The sequence below is a fragment of the Chamaea fasciata genome, unplaced genomic scaffold (genome assembly GCF_029207755.1).
Source record: "Chamaea fasciata isolate MVZ Bird 193981 ecotype frontalis unplaced genomic scaffold, bChaFas1.0.hap1 SCAF_1, whole genome shotgun sequence".
Taxonomy (NCBI): Eukaryota; Metazoa; Chordata; class Aves; order Passeriformes; family Sylviidae; genus Chamaea; species Chamaea fasciata.
Window position 1 is genome coordinate 132,128,530 of NW_027094086.1, and position 21,696 is coordinate 132,150,225.

Genomic DNA, 21,696 nt, shown 5'->3' on the forward strand with positions numbered 1-21,696 from the left:
TAATTTCTTTATGGGCAAGCTCTAAATCACTGGTTGCTTTTGACAGTGTAGGATGTATGCTTACCCTGAAGCTTCCTTGGCAGGTGATGTGGGCTTGTTCAGTATATCCCACAGCAGTGACAGCCCCAAGGCATTATCTTCGTAACAGCTTACACAAGACCAACAGAAAATCAACTCTCATTGCTAAAATGTGTGTTGTCTCCACTTCAATGCTGTCATTCAGTCTATTTGGATATATTTAATAGCAGCATATCCACAAATGTTGCAACTACACTCTCAACAGGATGTAGACACACTTCTACTGCAGTTGTCCATTGGATCATGCGTAAAAATACCCATAAAATTGTTTTTCTGCTGATGAATATCTGCTCCCAGACACAGACTGCTTCAGCAGCCATAGAAAATACTTGCATGTTGTTACTTTGAATCAGGAAAAAAAATTAGCTTGTATCTGGACAAAGTTTGCAAGCATCGTACAAGTTACAGAATGCTTCTTAAAAATGTATTCAAATATTCTTTTAATAAATGAACATTAACACCAATAAACTGATGTCCTGAGTGGGTGTTAAGTGTGTATACCAAGTACACGCTTTCTTAGTGCTTAAAACTGAAAGACAAAATTATCCAGCATGTTATTATATGGAACTCTGGTGGATTATGTGGCAATTATTGGTGAATTATGTTGCAATTATTTAATGAGTGGGACTGAACTTGGAGCAGTTTTCCCCGTTGCTAAAAGTGACCCAGAAAGTGTATCACTTGTCAAAAGAGCCAGGCCAATTTGTTTGTGACAATTTTTAAAACTAATCAACTAAGAGCTGCTTGCAGCAGTAAAGATTAGAGGCACCATAGGTGGGGACAGCTGCTGTATTAGTTTTAAATTCACCTTTTGGTTTTTCCATTGTGCAGACTGTCAGGAACTGTCAGATAAAGACAGTAAAGGTCACACATGGGTCACAATAGCTCACCACCACTCCACCATCCAAAATACAGATAAGATTGCTGTGGTTCAGAGTGCAAGGTTGTAGAGCAAGAGAATCAACAGCAGCTCTGGACTGAAAAAGGCATCTACTCTCCTCTGGTCAATGTTCAAAGTGGGACACGAAAGGCATGAGGGTGGGCAGTACCAGCTGCTGAAGTGCAGCTACACAGCAGGTTCAGTCTTTTAGATAAAGATTGATAAGGAAGTTTCAATACGTGTGATTTTGGTACAATCCCATAAATAGTTTCCTTAAAACCCATAAATAATAAATAACTGAAGTACATTTGCTTTAAGAACCCAGCCCTCTTCCACCAGCACAAAATTCAGAGTTGCTCAAATTAAAGAATACAAAGCAGTCCCGAAAAAGCCTCACTGACTTGCCAAACTGAAAGCAAAGGAGTGGGCGGAGAGCTCCAGGCACTGAGATCAGGTCTGCAGCACAGAGCATATGTGCTCCTGGAGAAGGGCACAAAAACAGGGAGGCTTTGAGGGCAGAGGCACTGGAGACGAAATGCACTACACAACAAGGAAATTAATACCACATTCATGAATTCATGCATCCACAGGACATAACAAACAGCTCTAACAACTCACAGAATTTAAATTTATTCTCCCTGGATTCTCTTCTGGCTTCAGTTTCTCTAGGCAAGACTCAGATTGTGTCAGCTGAATGGGAAATTCTGCTTACGCTGGTGACTGAATGCCATTTTCTCAATGATTCGCTTTCTGAAAAAGTTGCCCTTTTTCTGCATTTCAGTCAGGATTTCTATGTTCCCAGAAATCCTCAGAAAGGCAGGAGTAGGTGTATGAAAAATAAATGCAAAATCACACCCTTCATCAGACTTCAGGCTGTTTTGAATGAATGTTCAAAGTAAACAGTTCTTATCACAACTGCAATCAAGTTTACTGAACCAGTTGAGGGATGAAAGGTTGTAACTATCAGATAGAATTTATTAAAACAAAGAATAATCACATACAGCTTGATCCAAAATTCCAATCTATCTCACAGAAATCACAGCATCATAAAGACACAAGGCTTCACTGCCCATGAGATTTCAGAATGTCATTTACCTCTAAGAAAGAGGGTGGGTTATCATAAGCATTGCAGAACAGGGATGGACTCTTTCTCTATATGAGTTTTGGAAGATCTCAAACTATTAAACACTGAATGGTTGTCAGATGTGATTGAGACAAGACATACAGGTAGCTCAGTAAAGGCAAGGAAAACAAAGGCTGAAACGAGGAGACCATTTTTTGAGGCAACAAGACACAGTGTAACACACCCTGCAGAAAAGTGTCAGGCACTGAGGGAGGAAATCAAAAGGGCAAGTGTTCTTGCTATTTGGACAAAAAATATGCAACAGAGCTTCCAGAGGGCAGAGAGACTGGTTCCATGTTAGCTGAAAATTGAGTTGTTTCTGTAAAGGAAATAAGAGTATTTTATCTCTCTGAAACTCTAAAAGCTAGAGAAAAAACAATGGGTACTTCAGAATCTCTGTTTCAAACTCACCTATCACCAAGATCATCTTTCTCTCACAATGTTGCTACACCATGTTAAACAGTCCAGCCATAAATTAAGACAAGGTTGATTTTTAGAAAATTTTATTTCTATAACAGGAAAATACAAAGTTGCTCAGAGGAATCAAGTATTAAAATCCTGAGAACCATATCAAACTGCATTCAGTGCTTACTTTTGTTGTGCATTATTAGTGTAAAGCAGCAGATATTCACAGTTCACTAGAGAATGAAAACTGAGAAATTTCAAACTCGGCTGCTTTCTCTTTTTATTATTGAGTGATTCTTTTTCAAAATACTTTGAACTGTAGTGCTCTCATACTACAAATGTAGTGGGAACATCCCCATTCATTGACACAACATTTATTTGGTATAATCCTGATGGCCAAAATAAAAGGTAACTTATAAAATACCACATAACCTGATGGTTAAACCCTTCTGTCTCATTAACCACTCTGAATAGGAAGCATAATCACATAAGAGGATAGTGTAGTTACTTTTAAGTACACAGTTCAGTGCTCCATAGGCATAAACAGTATCAGTGGACTACAAACTATTCTACACGTGACTACTAAGGTCATAAATACAGGTCTCCCATCAATTTTCCACTTCAACATCCCATCCCTAAGTATATTTGCATTGTTCTGGCATATTTTATTATTGCATAGTTCTACACAGATAAGGTACTACTGCTTGCATTGCTGTTGCAAATGGCTACATTATTCTTAAATGAGTACTGTTACCACAGTAAATTTCATAAAAATAGATACATGTCACATAGATCATTAAATGTCTTGAATGTAACAGTACACTTGAGTAGGGTTTCATTTTTAAGTACTACATACAACTTGAGCTTGCAAAGCCTCTTAGATCATTATCAAGCTTACAGCTGAGCTGTAATTGTTAACTGCAGCACGTCATGAAAACACTGGAACAGAGTTCTGCACAGCACTTCTGCATCAGTCTCTGGACAGGATTTCCAAGAAGAACAGCTAGCAATGATCCTACCAATACAGAAAACAGTGAAGTCACTGTGCTTAATTGTCAAGGTCTAGAATAAAGTCACAAGAATTGTCCTGAAACGTGGAATTATTGACAAAAATTCTGAAGTAAAATTGTCACATAAACATATTGTCTCAACACTAAAACAGGACTCAGCTCCTCAGTGCCTTCAGTAAGCAATAATGTTGACAGTCTTTGAAATCAGACACTTTGATTTAAATACCTGTTACTTCATATACAGTGACACAACTTTTCTGTTTATATTTGAAAATGCTGTGAATTATATTTCTTCTTTTTCTGCTATTATTTTAAGGTTTTAGGCACTTCTTTTTTATTTATCTAATAAAAAGTATATCTTGATCTAGTTCTATTCATTTAAAGAGAGCCATAGATCAAAGTATTATTGGCTTGTATTCTCAAACTGATTTGAATGGGCACACAGCCCCTGCCTAGCTTTAGGAAAAAGTCATTTGAATTACACCTAAACTAGCAATTTATCTATACACATTCTAACCAAAGTAACTTTATATTTCATAAAAAAAGCAGTAAATTTTTGTCCATAAGACCAGTTAAGCCAAAATTGGATCTTTTCAAATTGTATGATTTTTGTAGAAGTGAAGCCAAATGTTTTAGCCTCTCCTTGGCAAAAAGGTCTGGTTTGAGTCAAGATGTGTGTCACTGCCAAGAATGATGGGCAGTGTGCTCACCTGTCCTTTTATCTACTCTAGCTCAGCCAAAAAACACCTTTACATATTACAGATGATCCCTAAAATGACAGCCTATTTTGAAGTTAACCTATTTTTAAGTCCTTTTGTTGCTCCCTTCTTTCACCTTCCTGACTCTTTATTTCTGCTTATTGTCAGTATCTTGGTGCTCACTTGCCATCCACCACTCATTCTTCCTCCCCCACGTGCCTTCCCAGAACGCCAATGCCTCTGTTCTCATGTACCTCATTTCTCAAACTCTTCTGACACATTCAGCAGTATTTCTTTGGTACTTTCCTTCCCTCATTCTAGCTGTTAGCTGCCTTTTCCTCTGTAAAAAATGCAGAGCTATATCCAAAATGAAATTATATCCTTACCTGTCATCTCTAATTGAATAAAAAAAGCCATAGCCATGTTGTACCATAGGGAGTGCACATCCACTAAACCTAGTGTAGCCAGTCAGACTAGTTGAAAGGACAAAATTCCCACCTCCTCCACTGTGGAACAACACAAAACAAAAGCAGCACTTTTGAAAATAATTTAAAACAAAGTGAGTTTTACAGAACAGTTATTTTGTTGTAGAGATCAAGACATCAGCACACATAAGGCCAGTGTAACAAAGGCCTTGGCATCAAGGAATACAACCTCCCATGGGACAAGAATATGAATTACCTGGCTGTGAAAGCCTTATCCCCATACAGTTCTGGCACTGGCAGTCCTTGCTCCTGTGCTATGAGAAGGAGACCCAGAAGATGACGATCAAAGCCTGTCAAATAAATGCAAATACTGAATCATTAACAGCAGCATTCCCAGTTTTTCTGCCTCTTCTGGTCTGGATAGCTGAGAGCTCAAACAGCAGCTGAAAGACAGATAAACGACAGCATCATGTTGTAGCATCCAAAAACATCTCCCACATATTTCCTCTAAAAGGCCTTCAACACTTTCAACTTGTAGCACTGAGCTCAAAAGCAAACGACTTAAGTAATAGAGATGCAGCACGGTTCCTGTGGAAAACAAAACCCAAGAAAACTCTCACTTCAGTCAAGGAGGAAGAATTCCACACAGTGGAAGCAGTCCATGGGCAATTACGTCAACACAGCAAAAAGTTTTTCAGGGCCATGACTGCACTGAATTGTGATAGCACACTAAGAAGGCTGAAGAGATTATGAAATTCATCAGGTTCATTTCCCAGCTACTCTTCTTATCCACAGAACAGTGTACAGCATTAACACAGCTAGGTTAGAATCTCACCCAAATCTCTCCTGTGTCCTAAAGACCATCTTTTTCATTTTTCAGCCAAGCATATATTTGACTGAAAGATATACCAAAGTAATGTTTAGCGGGACAGAAAAACTGAATAAATATTCCAAGTGAACTATTTTTGGGGTACAAGGATGGGTGCAAGGACTAGGTTTTAGTTCTTCTCCCCAAAATTAAAGTATAAAATGTTAAGGGTTAGTTTTTATTCAGGCTGAAAATGAGGAGACAGAGAAAATATACTAATATAACTCTTTTCACCCACATGAAAAAGACCCAAAAATTTTGATCCCAGAATACCTTTTCCATTTTCACATTCTTTCCTCATTTTATTGTGCTTTGCAAATGCCTTATGCATCAGCTGTAGGCGTTGATAATTCTGTAAAGCAGGGCAGAGACAGGATTAAAAAAAAAAAAAGAAAAAAGAAAAAGAAAAATCAATCCAAATGAGCAACACATCAGCAATCACAGAGCAGCAGGTTTTTCCCTTTTATAGTTTCTAACAATTTCAGAGAGAAGAAAATGGAGGAACTTGAAAGGTACATTAGCACCTCTCACAAACCTTTTCTCCCAAACCAAACTCCCTTTCCAGGAAAATGTGGTAATTTGTTTCCTGTATCTCTGTTCTCTTACTCAGATTACTTTTGAACTGAACAACATTCTAAACCTCATTCTCTTTCCCAAACAATCTGAAACAATGGAAAGGAACCAGTGTGAACTAGAGTGATCAAACTCAAAAACCTTCTACAATAACATTTATTCAAAAGGACACTAGCTACTACTAGGTGCATTCCCAAATTTTCTCTGCTGATTGTCAATTCTGCCCAACATTATGATTTTTTTCAAGTTTATATTAAAACTTATATTAAAGTCAGAGGGAATATAAATAACATGTTTTTTGTAAAGGAGGCCTTGAGAAACAGTCCTAGATGCTCAAGATCTTAACTTCCAAGACCTTAGATCTTGATAGCTCTTTGACTACTTAAGAGGCACTATTCATCCTTTTATTCATCACACAAGAGGCTGCAGTAGAGAATGTGAAACAAGGACAGCTGCCACTCAATTTGGATAAAAATCAAGCTACCAAGCTGATAAGAGGCAAAAGAAAATTTAATACAAAAGGATTATTTCAAAACATCTGCCTTTAAGGTATTAAAGATTACATAAAGGCAGACTTTAAAGCATGTTAATTTCAATACTACTGAACAGATTTTTTAAGCTCCAGGACTTAGTATTAAAACAAAACAACAGGGAGATATTTGGAGATACTATTTAACATTACAAAGAGAAAAAGGCTACATTTAGGGTTGAAAGTAGTAGTAGTAACCACAGAAGCCTGACAATTGGTTAGAATGTAACTGAGGAGAAGGGAAATTATATGAATCCATATCTGCAATGGGAAAGCAGTTTTGGAAGATGGCCAGAAAACTGAGTTTTAAAACTGCAGTACACGCCAAAAGAAGCCAGTGAAGAAAAGGAAAATGTGCTCTTAAAGGCCAGAATTATTAATCACACATGCTTTCTGACAGCTGTCTTCCTCTGTGTTTTTCAGATGCATTAATAATACAGAACCTTTGATTTTTCTAAAGATGTGTTGCTCTTTGTCTCAAGAACCTTCTCCTTGCTTAATTTTTCAGGCTCTGAGAAATGTACAGTGAGGGCAAGAGAAAGAGCTTTAGCTAAGCCCTTGCTTGGCAAGCAAGGCATGACCTGCTTTGCCAGCCAAGCACCAGAGGGTAGCTGCTGGGAAAAGAAAAGGTCTCTGGTTCAGCTACTCAGAGACAAACTCTGGAATACACCCGTTACCACTAGGACACAAACACCTTTCAATTTAGCTCTCAGATGCACCTATTAGATAAACATTTCCGGATTTCACTTGAAAATTAAAACAACAGAACAACTGCACAGCAGAATACTTTGGTTCCAACCCAATAACTTGTTGAGGTGGGAAATAAATCAGTGTGAATGTAATTTGAGACAGTTACATTCTTGAACCCAAAAGGTGAATAGCACAGAAAACGAAGCCAGCCCACACACGACAGCACATCTCAATCACAATGACCAGAATCAGAGTTCAAGCAACCCAACATTTGAGATTTGTCTCCCTGGAAAGGCACCAACTCCCATCAATGAGACAACAAAAAAAACGAGTTTGAAGTGGTTCAGATGACAGGCCGTCTAAATGCATAGTAATTAAAATAGGATTTCAGTACTTACACTGTCAGAAGGATCCAGCATGGACTTGCACCATTCCACCGCTTCCACAGTACATGGCCTTATGGTCTCTGTGCGGCCATGATAGAAACGCCTGGTCATGGCAGTTTCGTAACAGCAGCCCGGACTAAGAACAAAAATTAGGGAAGAGTGTCTCATTAACTTAACAAAACTATTTTCTATCTCAAGGACTAAAGAAGTCCTGCAAAAGATCTTGCACATCTAGCTCAGTTACAGGTACCAGAAACCCATTAATTTTCTTTAAGTTATATGTCTGAAAAAGAGCCACAAAGCAAAATTTATGTGCTTTTATGGGACAGATGACAAAAAAAGTGCCAGTACTATAATCATACCTTGAAAAGACTACATTGCCATGGATATTTTCTGCAGACTACAGAATCTACAAGCCTCTAGCAGAAATAGCTACACATGCTAATTACACAAGCTTCAGTTTCACTGTGTACTTCCTCCTACACCATCCAAACCCTCATAAATTAAGAGGCACATTTGAAATAAGCAGTGTGTTCCAAAGCACTTAGAGGGAAAAGGTCAAAACATTTTCTGCTGCATACTGACAGCCATCCAACTTCTACATGAAGCAACTCCAGCTCTATGACAGTCTACTTAACATGAAATATACTTGCATGTTTACAACAGACCAAGGCTATTTTAGTCAGATAATTAATGTCCTCGTGTTCAGCAAACCAAGATCTACTAACCTTTGTTATAATGAGCTACATTTCACCAGTGACTAAGCACCACACTCCTATGATGAAACCTTCCTCCTTCTGAAGCAAGCAAGACTCTGCTGGTCAGTAATGACTTACACAAGCCATAATGAATGCTAGTTACCCAAGAGAAATTCGGGAACATCAATAACAAGAAGAACGACACCTTTAAATCATTAATACAGAATTAAATGCCATATCCAAAAATGTAGAGGCAGGCACTTAAAGGGTCACTATCTCCATCTCTATTATTCTGCCCAAACCTTCACATCCAATATTGCCAAAGAAAGTGAGACACTAAAGTTTGTGAGGCTTTTTACAGGCTTAGAAGACTAAACATCTTACTGATGTCTGCCACATGCTACAGACTCTTTTCTACACTTGAGCAACTATTTGACATTATAGAATAATGACCCACTGTGCATTTTGTGTTCGCCTAAGTGTTGCCTTTGTACGGCCCAAGTTCAAGTTTTCACAGACTGTGTTCTACCATCCATTCCATAATACGTAGAAGTACTATCCCTATGGGCACAAGAACACAATTCTTCTGAAGCAAGTATGGCTCTATGCAACTGTTACTGTAAAAATCCCTCAGTTCTGCCTTCTTACATGGCAAATTACACAGTCACATTACAAAGCCACTACACTCTTCTACTCAAGAAACTAGTTTATTATTCCTAATCAGGTATTTTCCTACCGTCCGTGGCATTTGTAATAAGCCAGCTGAAGGGCAAGCTGCACAAATGTATCGGGATGAAGTTTCCTCTTTCTAATCAATGCTTTTCCAAAGGACGTGAAGGCGTAAGTCACCAGCTGCAAGTCAGATACCTGTCATACCAAAGGAGGAAAACCAACAGAAGTCAAGAATTATCACAACTTGGTCCATTGTGAACAAAACAAACTCAACATAAACCACAATGTAACTAATCTAACCATGGTATTAAATTCAACAATTAATCAGCAACATATTCATTCCTGTTCTCCAGCATGAAAAAAATGTAAATAAACTAAAACATGTAAACAGAATGAAAAAACCCCTAGTATCAGTAACAACTGAGAACCAGGAGTAAATTTCACCTTCTTGTAATACAATTCTTTAGTACATCCAATTTCATTTATAATTTTTGGATCCACTGTGAATACAAGTTCCTCTGGCTGTGGAATATCCCTCACATTATCTGATCCCTGGGAAGATGAAGACAGAAAGAAAGACACAAAACCAGAAAATGTTATCCATAAGAAAAGACATGTTAACTGATGAGCTTGAAAGTTTATAAAGGATAGATACCTTCCATCTTCCCTCATTTTCAATAATCTTCTTTTCAGCATAGGATAGCATGGTAATTAAAGCCATGGCATCAAAAGGAGAATGCTAGAATCAGATAAGAGGACATATTACATTACTTTGCATAACAGCAAGAAGATCAAACTCTTCTGCTTTTTTCCCTATCCCGCTCTTTTTCCTGCAAACCAACAGCTTTACTGCACAATGTTGGACTTGTTTTATAGTTCTGCAATAAATACTGCAATAAAGTAAGTATTTTAAGTCCACCCACCATTTTAACTGCTCTGTAGCTGGACAGGGAGGCACAATGTACTACTGCCATGAAAAGGCAGATTTAAGGAAAAACATAAGCCCTTCTAGCCGTGCAATAATGAGGTTAAAATAATGTAAGTTTAAAAAACACAGCTGTTCAAATAGATACATCAAACAGAGTTAATTTTAAGCATTCTTGTGCATTGTGTTTTTTTCCTTTGAAATTCCTAATCAAATACTTTCAGAAATAGGATTATGACTTCAGATCCCATTGTTAATTCAAGTATGGTGTAATAGCAAACACCATGAGAGAGTAAGAACATGAGAAAGCAGTCTGCTCTTGGAAACTTACCAGGCCAGGCAAGTGCCAGGTAAACAAGGCTGTACTAAAGAGTAACACATAAAGCCCTTAATACTCTGAAGAGGCAAATTCAGTAAATAAATACTCAGAAGATGGAAAAAAATAACTTACATCACAGAATGCACTGCAGGTTCCATTGGAAAAGAATATGCTATTGTAGGATTTATCTCCCCAGCGCACAGTTGGATCACCTGTTAGCCCCAGCCTTGTAAGCTAAAGCAGAAGAAACATACTGTGAAGTCTAAAAAACACCAAGAGCACTGCTAAGCTTTGTAAGCTAAACCTAGGCTTCATTAAGATGGCAAGACTCCCTGACAGATGACATTTTCATCCAGTTCAAGATGAAACATGATTATAGGGTCAAGTTATTAGTTAGAAGTGTGATAAAAAGTTAATGACTATGTCTTTGAAGACCCTGAAGGATATAGGGCTAAAAAGTTATGAAGGTAGATTTCAGCCATTGCTACTTCCAATGTCCTAACAATTAGAACTATTGAAGTTTTCCTAGGGATCAAAAAAGCACATTTTTTCGCATACTTATCTGCTTTATTTTTACTATTCTGAAAGAGCAAGAAGTGCTACTTCTCTATATTTGCAGGTGAAATTTTTATGTAAAGATGATCAGATATGAATTACCAAAAATTCTTAGCTACCTCGGTGTAGTCCTCAGGAGTTGCATGAGGACTAGAATCATCAAGCCCAACCACAAACAAACTTCTCTGAATTTTTTCCAGAAGCGTTAAGTTCTTTGGATCAAGATGAATCAAATATTCCCGTAACTGGAAAGCATAAAAAGACAAAGCTAAGTGAAATAATGTTTTTCCAGTGAACACAATGCTTTTCCCAGGAACCAGCTGCCGAAGTAGCCCTACCTCTGCCCATTTGGTCCTTTCGTTGCTTGTTAAAGCTGCCAGTCCTGGTCCATCTGGTTCACTATAGCATCTCTTCTGTATATACTTAAGTTGCCTTTAAGAAGATTTCAAAAACTGAAGTTAACAGATGGAGAGAAGGTAAAACTCACCTTGCATCTCCCTCTTTTTTGCAAAGCAGGAATTTTGGTTCCACAGTCACAAGCCAAAGTGAATTTTCAGGAAACACGAATCAGCTCCCCTAGATTCTAAGGACAATTGAAGACCTGCTCAGTTTTCAGTCACTCAGCACCTACAAGCCCAGTACAAACACACAAACAATTGTAGTGCTAAAGCGTTATTACACACTTAATTTAAAACTAGATTTAGACTTCAACAGTGCAGGTTGAGACTTTTCAGAGCAGCAGACATCTGCCATACTGCAGCTTTTACAGCAACTAATCACATACAGAGCAAACCTTCCCCTCAAGATAAACCTTAAAGCAGAACCCTAGCTACAGTACATCCTGAATGTGGAGTCTGAACTACACAAGAGCAATTCTCTTCCTACCTTTTCCTTAAGAAGAACAATTAACAGAGGGGTAAGTTTTAGTTTGCAAATTCAGTTCTTCACATGCTGCTCTCGATGTTAAAGAAACTCCATAAATTACAGACACTTAATCCGGCTTGTTCTTTGTTCTGGCACTTTTGCCTATTAAATTTCACTATTGATCATTAGTTACATAGTATCAAAAATAGAAGACATCCATTATGAGATTACAAAAATAAAGCCAAACCAAAAAAGCCCCACCAAACCAAACCCAACCTGCCCTTCCCATAGACAATAGATTTAGTGGGTTTTGTCTGTATTCCAAGTGTTTATTTCTTTGTTACTGGCTTGACTTAATGAGTACCACCACAAAAATTAGAAATGCTTACGCAAAAATATTAGGTATTAAAGTACCAGACTATTTTAAAAATGTGATTTTTAGCTTCACTAATTCGCTTTGTCTTGCCTGAGGAATTTGGCCATCCACTTTTCGCCAATTTTAATTACAAGCCTTCTGTTGTGCACTATAAGCAGCATTTTGACAATTGCATTAAGTTATTCCCTGGCAAAATTAACAACCCTTCATTAGTAAGGAGATGCATATAGATCCCAAATCAGTCACAAGATACTTACGTTGAACTCTCCTGTTACATACAGTTATAGCTTCAGCATATGAGAGTGCTTCAACTTTGATAATGATTAAGTAGCAATGCAGATTGTACATGGAAGGAATGATGATAGCTGTAATCCTACTAACTCCACGTAAAGAAGGCATAAAAAATAGTTATTTACGACTGAAGTATCTTCTTTCAGCCCTTTTGTATGATGCTCAACAGATGTATTACAATAGTACATGGAAAGAAATTGCCAAACACTGAACAAGGATTTACTCAAATCTGAACTTTTCAGCTAAAGGAGAAGTTGTAGTCTCTCTCACACCTAATTCTTTGGGGTCAAGGAAATGGAAAAAAAAAGCACCTCCTTGGAATGTAGCTTAAATAAGACAGCTCATTTAAAATAAACATTTTAAAAACCTTAGAATCTCTGGAGGAGTTAGCATGCTGCCTTCATGCATAGCATCAAATGCAAATACTCGACCTCGACACAGGACTATCAAGTGAGACGGACATTCACCTTCAGCCTCTGAAATGAAAAACAGGAATAAATGAAAATCCAACCTTGGGGAATAAAGGAACAGATACAAAAAAATCTCAGCAAGTCCTACAGACTCTTTTTTTTTTCAGTTCTGGAACCTTGAAGATATTTTATCCGTAACTTTCACTGTTATAAATTACTTGAAGTCATTGTCATTATCTAATAGCAAATCTCATTTATTTGTGTCTCTTGTAGGCAGGAACTCCCTCTGCTGAAATGAGTGTATCTTGCTGAGTCCACAAATATTTATAACACAGAGAATTTGTCTTTCATCAATTCTCATTGTTGGCATGTTTATTATAGGCATCAGGCTGGTAACACACAACTTGAAGCAGAACTTTCTTTTACTCTTATTTGATAAGGACTAAATATTAGACCAAAAAAGGGTATTTGCAGATGAGATACCCTCTTTGCTTCACTATATAAACACCCTACAACCAGTAGCTGATTTAGTGCTCAAGAAAGCAAGAATATTATGGTTAAACTGACCACTCCTTTAGCATATTAATAAAAATCATTTGCTTGTATTAACCCCCAATTTTCATTTGTTTACCAGTTTTAAAATAACTGTCAAGGGAGTCTCTGGTACGTCCAGGAATTTTGCAAGTGCAGAAGAGCATTCGAAATTGGTTCATGTCCAGAACAGTATTCCCAGATCTCTCTATGGCAACCTTCTCTCTGTAGTAACAAATACAGCAACATCAAGCAAGAGAAATTGCAATGATGGAACTAAATCAAGGTAAGACAAACCTGTCTATCAAGGCAAAGAATGCATGCCAATGGACATAAACACACATATGCAATTAAGAGATACAAGGACCATCAATATTTCTTAAAGTCTTACGTTCGTAATAGATCCCAGTATTTCAGGGTGTGCCATATATTTACACATGCTCTGTCTATCTGAGTGCCCTCTTTTGGTGGCCAGCAGTGTTCAATATAGGGACCAGGGCCTCCCATATTACAGTGTATTTGTGTTGAGATGCGAAGATCAAGATAAGCCACATTCAGCCACCAGTCCTCCAGCTGAAATGAAAAACATTTAACATCAGAACTTATGCTATTCATTAATTCTTTAATAATTACGTGACTGTTCAATGGCCTGATTTTTACTTTTTTATTTTAATACTCTGAATAGTAGGTCCTATATAACACAAGGCAGGGCAGTGATCCAAAACTAACTGCTGAAGATAATGACACATTCTACTCTTCTGCTTTCAAGCTTGAAATAAAATTCAATGCTGCTTAAGAATATTAAACTATAAATGATACTATTTCTTCCCTAATAATCATCATCCTAAACTCATGCTGCTGTGAATATCACAGACTACTCCATGAAGAACAGAAGGAAACTAGACTTGTGTTGAGAGGGGATCTGAGAGAGAACAGTACATTTTCTGCCACCATCTGAAAATCTCCACTCTGGAGTGTGTCTTCTCAGGATTTAGAAAGTCTTCATGAATTCCACTTGGTGGAATGACCTTCCTTGTATCTCCTTCTCTGCTGAAAGACAACTTTAAAATAGGAAGAAAAAGAAAGAAACCAAACTCTGAATTCCAGGGTTTGTTTTGTTGGGGTGGGTTTTTGTTGGGTTTTTAAGCTTCTTTGTTTGTTTTTGCTTTGGGGTTTTTTACAGGGTGGAGAGAGAAGGGACAGATGTCACAGAAGGAGAGACTGACAGATAAAGCATTCAAAATCTGGTAAATAACTTTAAATTTCAGTTAGTGAGCTCTCTTAGCCACTCAGCTTTGAAAAAACCCAAATGACACATATGTAAGTGAATGGGTTCATATCCACAGGTAAAGTGGCTGATGTAAGGAAGATTTAAAGATTTAAAAAAGTGAAACTATTCTTTGAGTTACATCCTGAATAACCAACTTTTCCCAAGCTGAATTAAGATTTCTTACACTGAATTATGATTTCTTACATATCTAAATACGCACCCAATTCCTTCTCGCTTTAGCTCTTTCCAGTAATTTCTGATGCAACTCTTTTCCAATGCCATTTTCAAATTTTTTAACTATATCCTCAGTTCTTTGATATTCTTCTTGATTTAGAAATGGCTTCACTGTAAAAAGAAAATGTTTTTATTTTAAAGACAACTATATCCTAAGATTTATTCCAAGATTCAGATACCCACAGTCAAGGCAGTGAATGAGAATTATTTTTTCTAAAACAAGTATTTGAAGGGAAAACACCTTTTAAACACCTCTCAAAAATCTGTAAATAAATCACTATATTCTAATAAAACATAAATACATACTTGTAAATAAATACAGATGATAGCAGACTAAAGTAATTTCTGAAAACCTGAACTATTTAACAGATAACTAAATCAAATATATTTACATCTGTAAATACTATGGAGTTCTTCCAAGTAATTAACAGGAATTCTGTTTGTAAATTAACTCATTGACCATATATGTCTGCCACCCTACTGCATCAACTACAAGCTACTTGCCTGTATTTTCAAGTCATGTTCTATAAGCAACTTGCCCATCAATTCTCATTCACTGTCCCTGTGAATCAGTCATTCACCTTTTACTGATAGCAAATGCAGTTACTGGTAGACAGTTTTTCTGGTTTTAAATCCTTTTGGATTTTTCTCAGATCACGTGCATTATAGGCCAAAGTCCTCCACAAACATCTACAAAACTAGTCATTATTTTAATCTAAACACTCCTTAAAGACTTTTTACCATGAAATCTATGGCCAGTAACATGCACTGCTGATGTCATTTTCCATACAGGCACATCTCATTTTTTTCCTGTACTCACCTGGTGTATAATGTATTTTCTGTTATATTTAGATTGTGAAGTTGGTGGGAAACAGAATGGAGGGTTGTGTGTGAGGTGTGTTTCTGGTGATTCAATGCCTACACAATGAGGTAGTAATTTTTGAGGCTGCTGTACACTACCATTAGTTAATTTCTTGCTTGCCTTGCTATAGGTAACCCTGTAATGGATTCACAGCTGTTAAGAAACAAAGAAAGATACAAAATTACAAAAATTTAAGTATCTGCATCATCTCTCATCTACCTTTCGCAAGCAACAACTGAGTTTCAGCAGGGCAAAGTCTTCAAATACTTAGTAAACTTAAGTATTAAAACTTAACTTCATCTTGCTGCAATCACGCCTGCTTGCCTGCAACCACTATTTTTCTCTTTTTCACAAATCTAGAGATGATCTTGTCCAATGCGTCATCTCTGTAGGGTCAGTTGCAGCAAGTTGCTTAGGACTGTGTTGGGTTTTAAGTATCTCCAAGGATGAAGACTCTACAACCACCTTGGCAGCAACCTGTTCACTGCTTGACCACTGTTGCAACAAGAGGAATTTTCTTTTGTTTAAAAGGAATTTCAGTTTGTGCAATTACCTCTTATTCTGTCACTGGATACTACTGTGATGTCTGACTCGATCTTATTTACTCCTCCACAAGTAATCATATATATTACAAAGATCTGAACAATCCTAGCCTTCTCTGTCTCTTCTCATATGTCAGATAATCCAAGACCTTAATCACTGTGATGGCCCCTCTCTGGGCCCACTTCCGTATGTTCATATCTCGCTTGTAGAGGGAACCCAGAAACAGACGCAAAACTGCAGATACGTCCTCCCCAGCACTGAACCAAGGGAAAGGATCACTTCTTCGTACCTGCTGGCAATGTTCTTTCAATAAGGAGCCCCGAAGACTACTGACACGCCTTGCTGCAAGGCCACATGCTGGTTCACGCTCAGCTCTTCTGCATCCAGGCACGAGGCCGCAGCTTGTGCTGCTGTGGCAAGTTATTCTCTCCTGGGTGAATGATTTGGCATTTCCCTGTGTTTGTTGAGCCTCCTGAGGCTCCTGTTAGCCTGTTCCTCCAGCCTATAAAGCTACCTCTGATGGCATAACCACCATCTGGTATATGAGCTACTCCTTCCAGCTTTGGAAGCTCCAAAACTCAGAGTACATTCTGTCCCATCACCACTAATGACCGTATTAAAAATTACTGGACCCTTGGTGTATGCCATCAGAGACTGGCGTACAGCCGGCATGTCTGTTGCTGATCACAAACCTTTGAGCCCAGCAGATGGTAGTTTCCATCCCATCTGACTGTCCTCTACCTAGTCCATACTTTATTAGTTCATCTAGGAAGATTGTTTTAAAAAGCTTTTGATGTGCCAGAAGCCTTGCTAAAGTCAATATAAACAATATCCATTCTTCTTCCTTCATCCAGCAAGACAGTTACCTCATCGTAAAAGGCTACCATGTTGGTCAAGCAAAATTTCCCCTTCTGAAACCCATGCTGCCTATTCCCAATCACCTTCTTGTCCTTGGTATGCTTAGAAATGGTTTTTATGATTATTAGCCAGGGATTCCCAGGAATTAAAGCAAGATTGATCAGTCTGTAGTTACCGAAATCTTCTTTCTTGTCCTTCCTGAAGACAACAGTGACGTCTGCTTTTTTCCTTTCCTCAGGAACCTTCACCAGTAATCATGATCTTTCAAAGATTATCAGAAGTGGCCTCCCAAAGACAAAGACCAGCTCCCTCTGCATTCACACCCCAACAGGACCAATGTAGTTTTTCTTACCCAATCTGTTCAGTGCTGATCCTCTTCTATCAAGAATAAGTCATCCTCACTCCTCTCCAAAATAATTAAATTTTAATCCTAATTATATAAGGCATTTCAGTATTTTGCACTACCTGTCCTAAGGTGAAAGATAAGGATCCATTTTCAGATACATCCTGGTTTCCTTATGGTGCTCCACAACAATAATACAAGTCCTAGTGATATTTTTTCTATTCCACAGGACAAACATGGAGAGTAAGGGCCAAACATTACCTGCAAATGTGGTTTTTGAACACATCCAAACAACCTAGGGCAGCAGAGAGAACATCTACTTTCAAGCATTATCATACAATGCTTGTGTTTAAATTGCATTGGGACCTCCAAAAATTCCACTATAACACCATCACAACTGGAAAGGTACCAGCATTCCTCTTACACATCCACCACAAATGATCAGCTATGGACATTCAGGCACACCACATTCAGGCCTACCACATCTAGATGCAGCTTGAATTGCACACTATCAGTTGTAAACACAAATGAAAAAAGAAATAACAGCAACAGAGCTATTCACCTTTACCCTTTTGCAGACTACAGTTTTCACCCTGAAGTTGAAAGCCTTCCCTGACTGAGGGTAGTCCAACACTCAGGTTTGAGTGACGAAAATGACCTTATTATCCCGTACTATTGAAAGAAAGGATGATTACCGTCTGTTATTATTTAGGTTACTAAGTCATTACAGAGCAATATTCACACAGAAAAATGAAAAACAAGCAAAATTATTTGTTCTGGTCTCAATTTATAGAATCATTTAGGCTAGAAAAGACCTGCCATTAATTTAGTCAAACCACTAAAGGGATGATTGTAAGGGGACTGGCATGCACAATGAGATAAGGCTGAGAACTGTGTTTGTTGAGCTTATGAAGAAAATGCAAAGGGAAGACCTTGCTGTCCTCTTCAACTGAATGGAAAGTCCTGGTTGAAGACAAAGCATAGTCCCTCTAAGAGATACAAAGAATTAGGATAATAGAAAATGGAATAAAGGTGGAATACAGAAAATTTCTGTCACGGAAAATGCAAAGTTTTTGGGGTTTCTTGGTCATTGCTTTTTTTCCAGTTTGTTGGTTGCTTTTCTTCCCCCTCCCACAATCATGAGGGTGATCAAACACCAGAACAGGTTACAATGAAACAAAGTAAGTAGTTGCAAGTAAAAAAAAAAAAAAAAAAAAAACCTGGCTAAGCAAGGCTGGAGAAACAGGCTGTAGGTTGGATCAGCTTTGAGGAGAAATTTGGTCCCAATGAACTCCTCCCAGCCTACATGATTCTATGACTACAGGGCCTCTTTCCATTTAAAAACTATTTAATCAGATGTAGAGGCAGCACTGTTAAAGAGCAGAACTTGGCCCCTTTCTCACCAGAGTTCAGTGAAACTTCTCCTGCATTTCTCCAGCCCACATTTCTTGTCTTTCTTTCTTTCTCATTAGGAGATCAGCTCTGCCCATGAACAAGAAATATCCCAGGAAAGACATCTTCAGCTGCATAGTTAAGGAACCCTCTGGCAAGCTGGAAGTTTGAGTTTTCATACTTTCATGTTGAGTCTGTGTTTCTGAGTCTCAGCCTCTGGGCTGGAAGGCTAAATAACATGGCTATGGCCACCTTCTCTGCTCGAGGCTTGCTTTCAAAACCGGGTTACTCCTTAAAGAAGAGGTAGCGACTGTAAAGCCTTAAATAAGGCATATTCTGACATATACCTTGTCCAGCTTTTCTAGCTGGCTGGCTCTAAACTGACAAGTCCTCTACCAGCAGGCACCCTGACTAATGTCAAGTGCCCAGAGTCCTCCTCCAACCAGTGAAAGAAAGTTTCCCAGGACTAATTTAAAGCCCCTATGAAGAATCATTGGAAGGTTCTGAATTATTCTTCTGAAGCACTTCTTTTCCTTCACTCACATTTACAAATTAAAATGACAAGTGTAAGCAACGAAATTCACAGAGATATGTCTAGAACTGTGCCCTGCACACTTTGACATTAATATATTTGTAAAAGGGAAGACTGTGGCAAATGCTGGGCTAACTTTTCTCCACCACCAGTGAGACTAAAGAGCAACAGTGATCAAAATTATAGAATCATTTTACACAGTAAGCAGCAACTAGCTTCAGCATGAAAAAGAAAGGGACATGTCATAAGGTATTTATGAAAACAGATCAGAATTACAAAATAAGAGCGAACAAATTCACTGTAAGATTTTCTCACTCCATGAGAGAGTTATTTATTAACCTGGAGAGTCAGATAGGCTTACAAAACTAAACAGCAATTTTGTTAGTGTAGGTTCTACTCTTGCAGCACAACTTTAGTTAATCTACAGATCAACAGCATTAAATTACAGCAAAAAGACAGTGCATTATTTTAGGCACACATACACACACTACATTTTTGCTCAAAACCCACCAATTCAGTATTCTGCACCGAAAAACAAAAATGTAAGGAACACCCAAGGGGGCCATTTCTAGTACTCAGAACAAATGGGAACTCAGAGTAAACTTCAGGAATTCTACTTTGGAAAAGGGAAAATTTGGTGTAGCGTGCTTCTGCTAAGGAAAGAACTCCAAGTCTTACTTTATTAGCATTTGTGTAATACCTGTAAGATGGTAAGATACAAAGTAGAAGTTCCAGAAAAAGCTCCATGTTTCAGAGTTCCAAAAATTACTGAAGAAATAGAGAAAAGTAATCTCAAGATACTCCATAATGTATTTTTTCCACTCCCAATATATAATAAAGAACTAACCAGTCATTTCTTCTTTATAAACAAAACTAGACACACATGCGCTGTTGCTGTTTTCAAAACTTTTCTGTGATATTCTTTACAATAGTCAACATGTCAAAGCAGAAAGTGTCCAAGCTAAATGATGTAAAAATGCTCACCAATGCTTTTCCCTATTACTGTATAGTTAATAAGTGTTCTTTCCCACCAACATTAAGTATGAAAAGTTTTAAATAACTGGCCTTTTTAAAAAATCCCAAACACAGTTATAAAAAGCAATTATGTGAACCAAACCAAAATTTGTAAGTGAAGAGTCTTTCACAAGGACCAAGATTTTTTGTTTGTTTGTTTTTTAAGGGGAAAAAAAAAAAAGGGTAAAAAAAATCCGCTGTTAAAGCAAAAAGTTAACCTTCCCACACGCCAAATTCACTGGAAGAAAGCCAATTAGGGATAAAATGGAAAACTCCTACTCAAGTTGTGCTGGGCAATTGATTTCCAGTTTTGAGCCTGAAAAAGACCTTTGGCACTGTAAGTTTGTCTGTGTGCCACGCCCCAATTACATTACAAGCTGTCTCTACAATCACTTAGCAAACATCTTCAGATTAGCCTGGTTACAACAGCACATGACATGCTACCATTACAACATGAAGTCATTACCTGCATCAAGATATTTACTCAAAGATTCATCAAGAGGAGGTACTGGCAGGGAAGGCAGAGAATCTTGGTACTGAAAGGTTCGCTCCTCTGAGGATTCAAGCACTTGCTTGTCCATGTTGCAGATTTGCAGCACAACCCAACAGACTATTCACGAAGCCCACGTTCGATGACGAATTTCCCCACACTGTTCTCTCCCCTGTTCCGGCCTCCTGCCATTTACACGGTGAAAGACAGATATCAAGAAACGTTCCCCGACTAAGCACGAACCGAGGGTTTCTTGTTGGCTTGCAGCCACGAGAGGCACACACACAACAGGGGGAAACGATGACCAAGGCGGCTATTGATGCTTTCCCTGGCCTGTCGCGATTAACCAGCTCAAGGAGTCGCTTTCTCTCCCAAGGAGCAGCCACTCAGTCCTGGGACACCCGCCCGAGACTAGAGGATACCTGGGAAAGGGGAAATCACTCCCTAGCCCGGCTGGAGGCCCCCGCCTCGCCCCCTCGCAGACCCTGCCTAAGGCCCCCGCCCGAGCCGCGACCCCAGCGCTCCCCGGGCCGGGCCGGGCCGGGCCCGAGAGCCGCAGCACCACAGCAGAGTGTACAGCGGCTCAGGGCCCGCATGGAGGAAAGCCACAGAGAGCCCCAGGCGGATGGGCCTGGGTGTAAGGAGACAGCCAAACCGAACCGAGCCCACCTCTCCCCCGCCGCCGGGCACTCCCGAGGAATGAGGCCGACGGGAACCACAGCCCACCCCGTCCACACCAATCCCGAACCCCTACCCACCTCCCCGGCCGCCGCCTTCCCTGCTGTCCCACTTCCCAGCGGGTCCGGAAGCCGCGCGGGGCGGGGCAGCCGCGGGGGCGGGAGGGGAGCGGCC

General features: G+C 38.8%; 1 protein-coding gene across 2 annotated transcripts; it reads right to left on the bottom strand.

Annotated features, from left to right (window-relative positions):
- Positions 1-2,567: 2,567 nt before the first annotated feature.
- Positions 2,568-21,693, bottom strand: CROT (carnitine O-octanoyltransferase). 2 transcript variants are annotated; one of them, XM_066198167.1, is made up of 17 exons: positions 21,603-21,693; positions 20,821-21,029; positions 14,797-14,921; positions 13,698-13,879; positions 13,407-13,531; positions 12,733-12,841; positions 11,173-11,266; positions 10,954-11,079; positions 10,412-10,513; positions 9,691-9,774; positions 9,480-9,587; positions 9,100-9,230; positions 7,678-7,801; positions 5,761-5,839; positions 4,876-4,969; positions 4,581-4,700; positions 2,568-3,501 (listed from the first exon to the last, which is right to left on the bottom strand). In XM_066198167.1, exons 2-17 carry the CDS (start codon positions 20,933-20,935, stop codon positions 3,381-3,383), a joined length of 1,839 nt encoding a protein of 612 aa, XP_066054264.1. In that variant the 5' UTR covers positions 20,936-21,029; positions 21,603-21,693; the 3' UTR covers positions 2,568-3,380. The 2 variants fall into 2 exon arrangements, with proteins under 2 accessions (XP_066054264.1, XP_066054273.1); XM_066198176.1 differs by lacking the exons at positions 20,821-21,029; positions 21,603-21,693 and adding an exon at positions 15,631-15,810.
- Between the last annotated feature and the right edge of the window lie 3 nt (positions 21,694-21,696).

Coding starts and splice junctions, on each gene's coding strand:
- CROT (XM_066198167.1), bottom strand. CDS start 20,935: ATGGACAAGCAAGTGCTTGAATCCTCAGAGGAGCGAACCTTTCAGTAC. Junction 10,514..10,953: donor CTCCTGAGGACTACACCGAG/GTAGCTAAGAAT, acceptor CTTCTGCTTTAG/CTTACAAGGCTGGGGCTAAC. Junction 4,970..5,760: donor AGAATGTGAAAATGGAAAAG/GTATTCTGGGAT, acceptor TTTATTTGACAG/GCTTTGATCGTCATCTTCTG.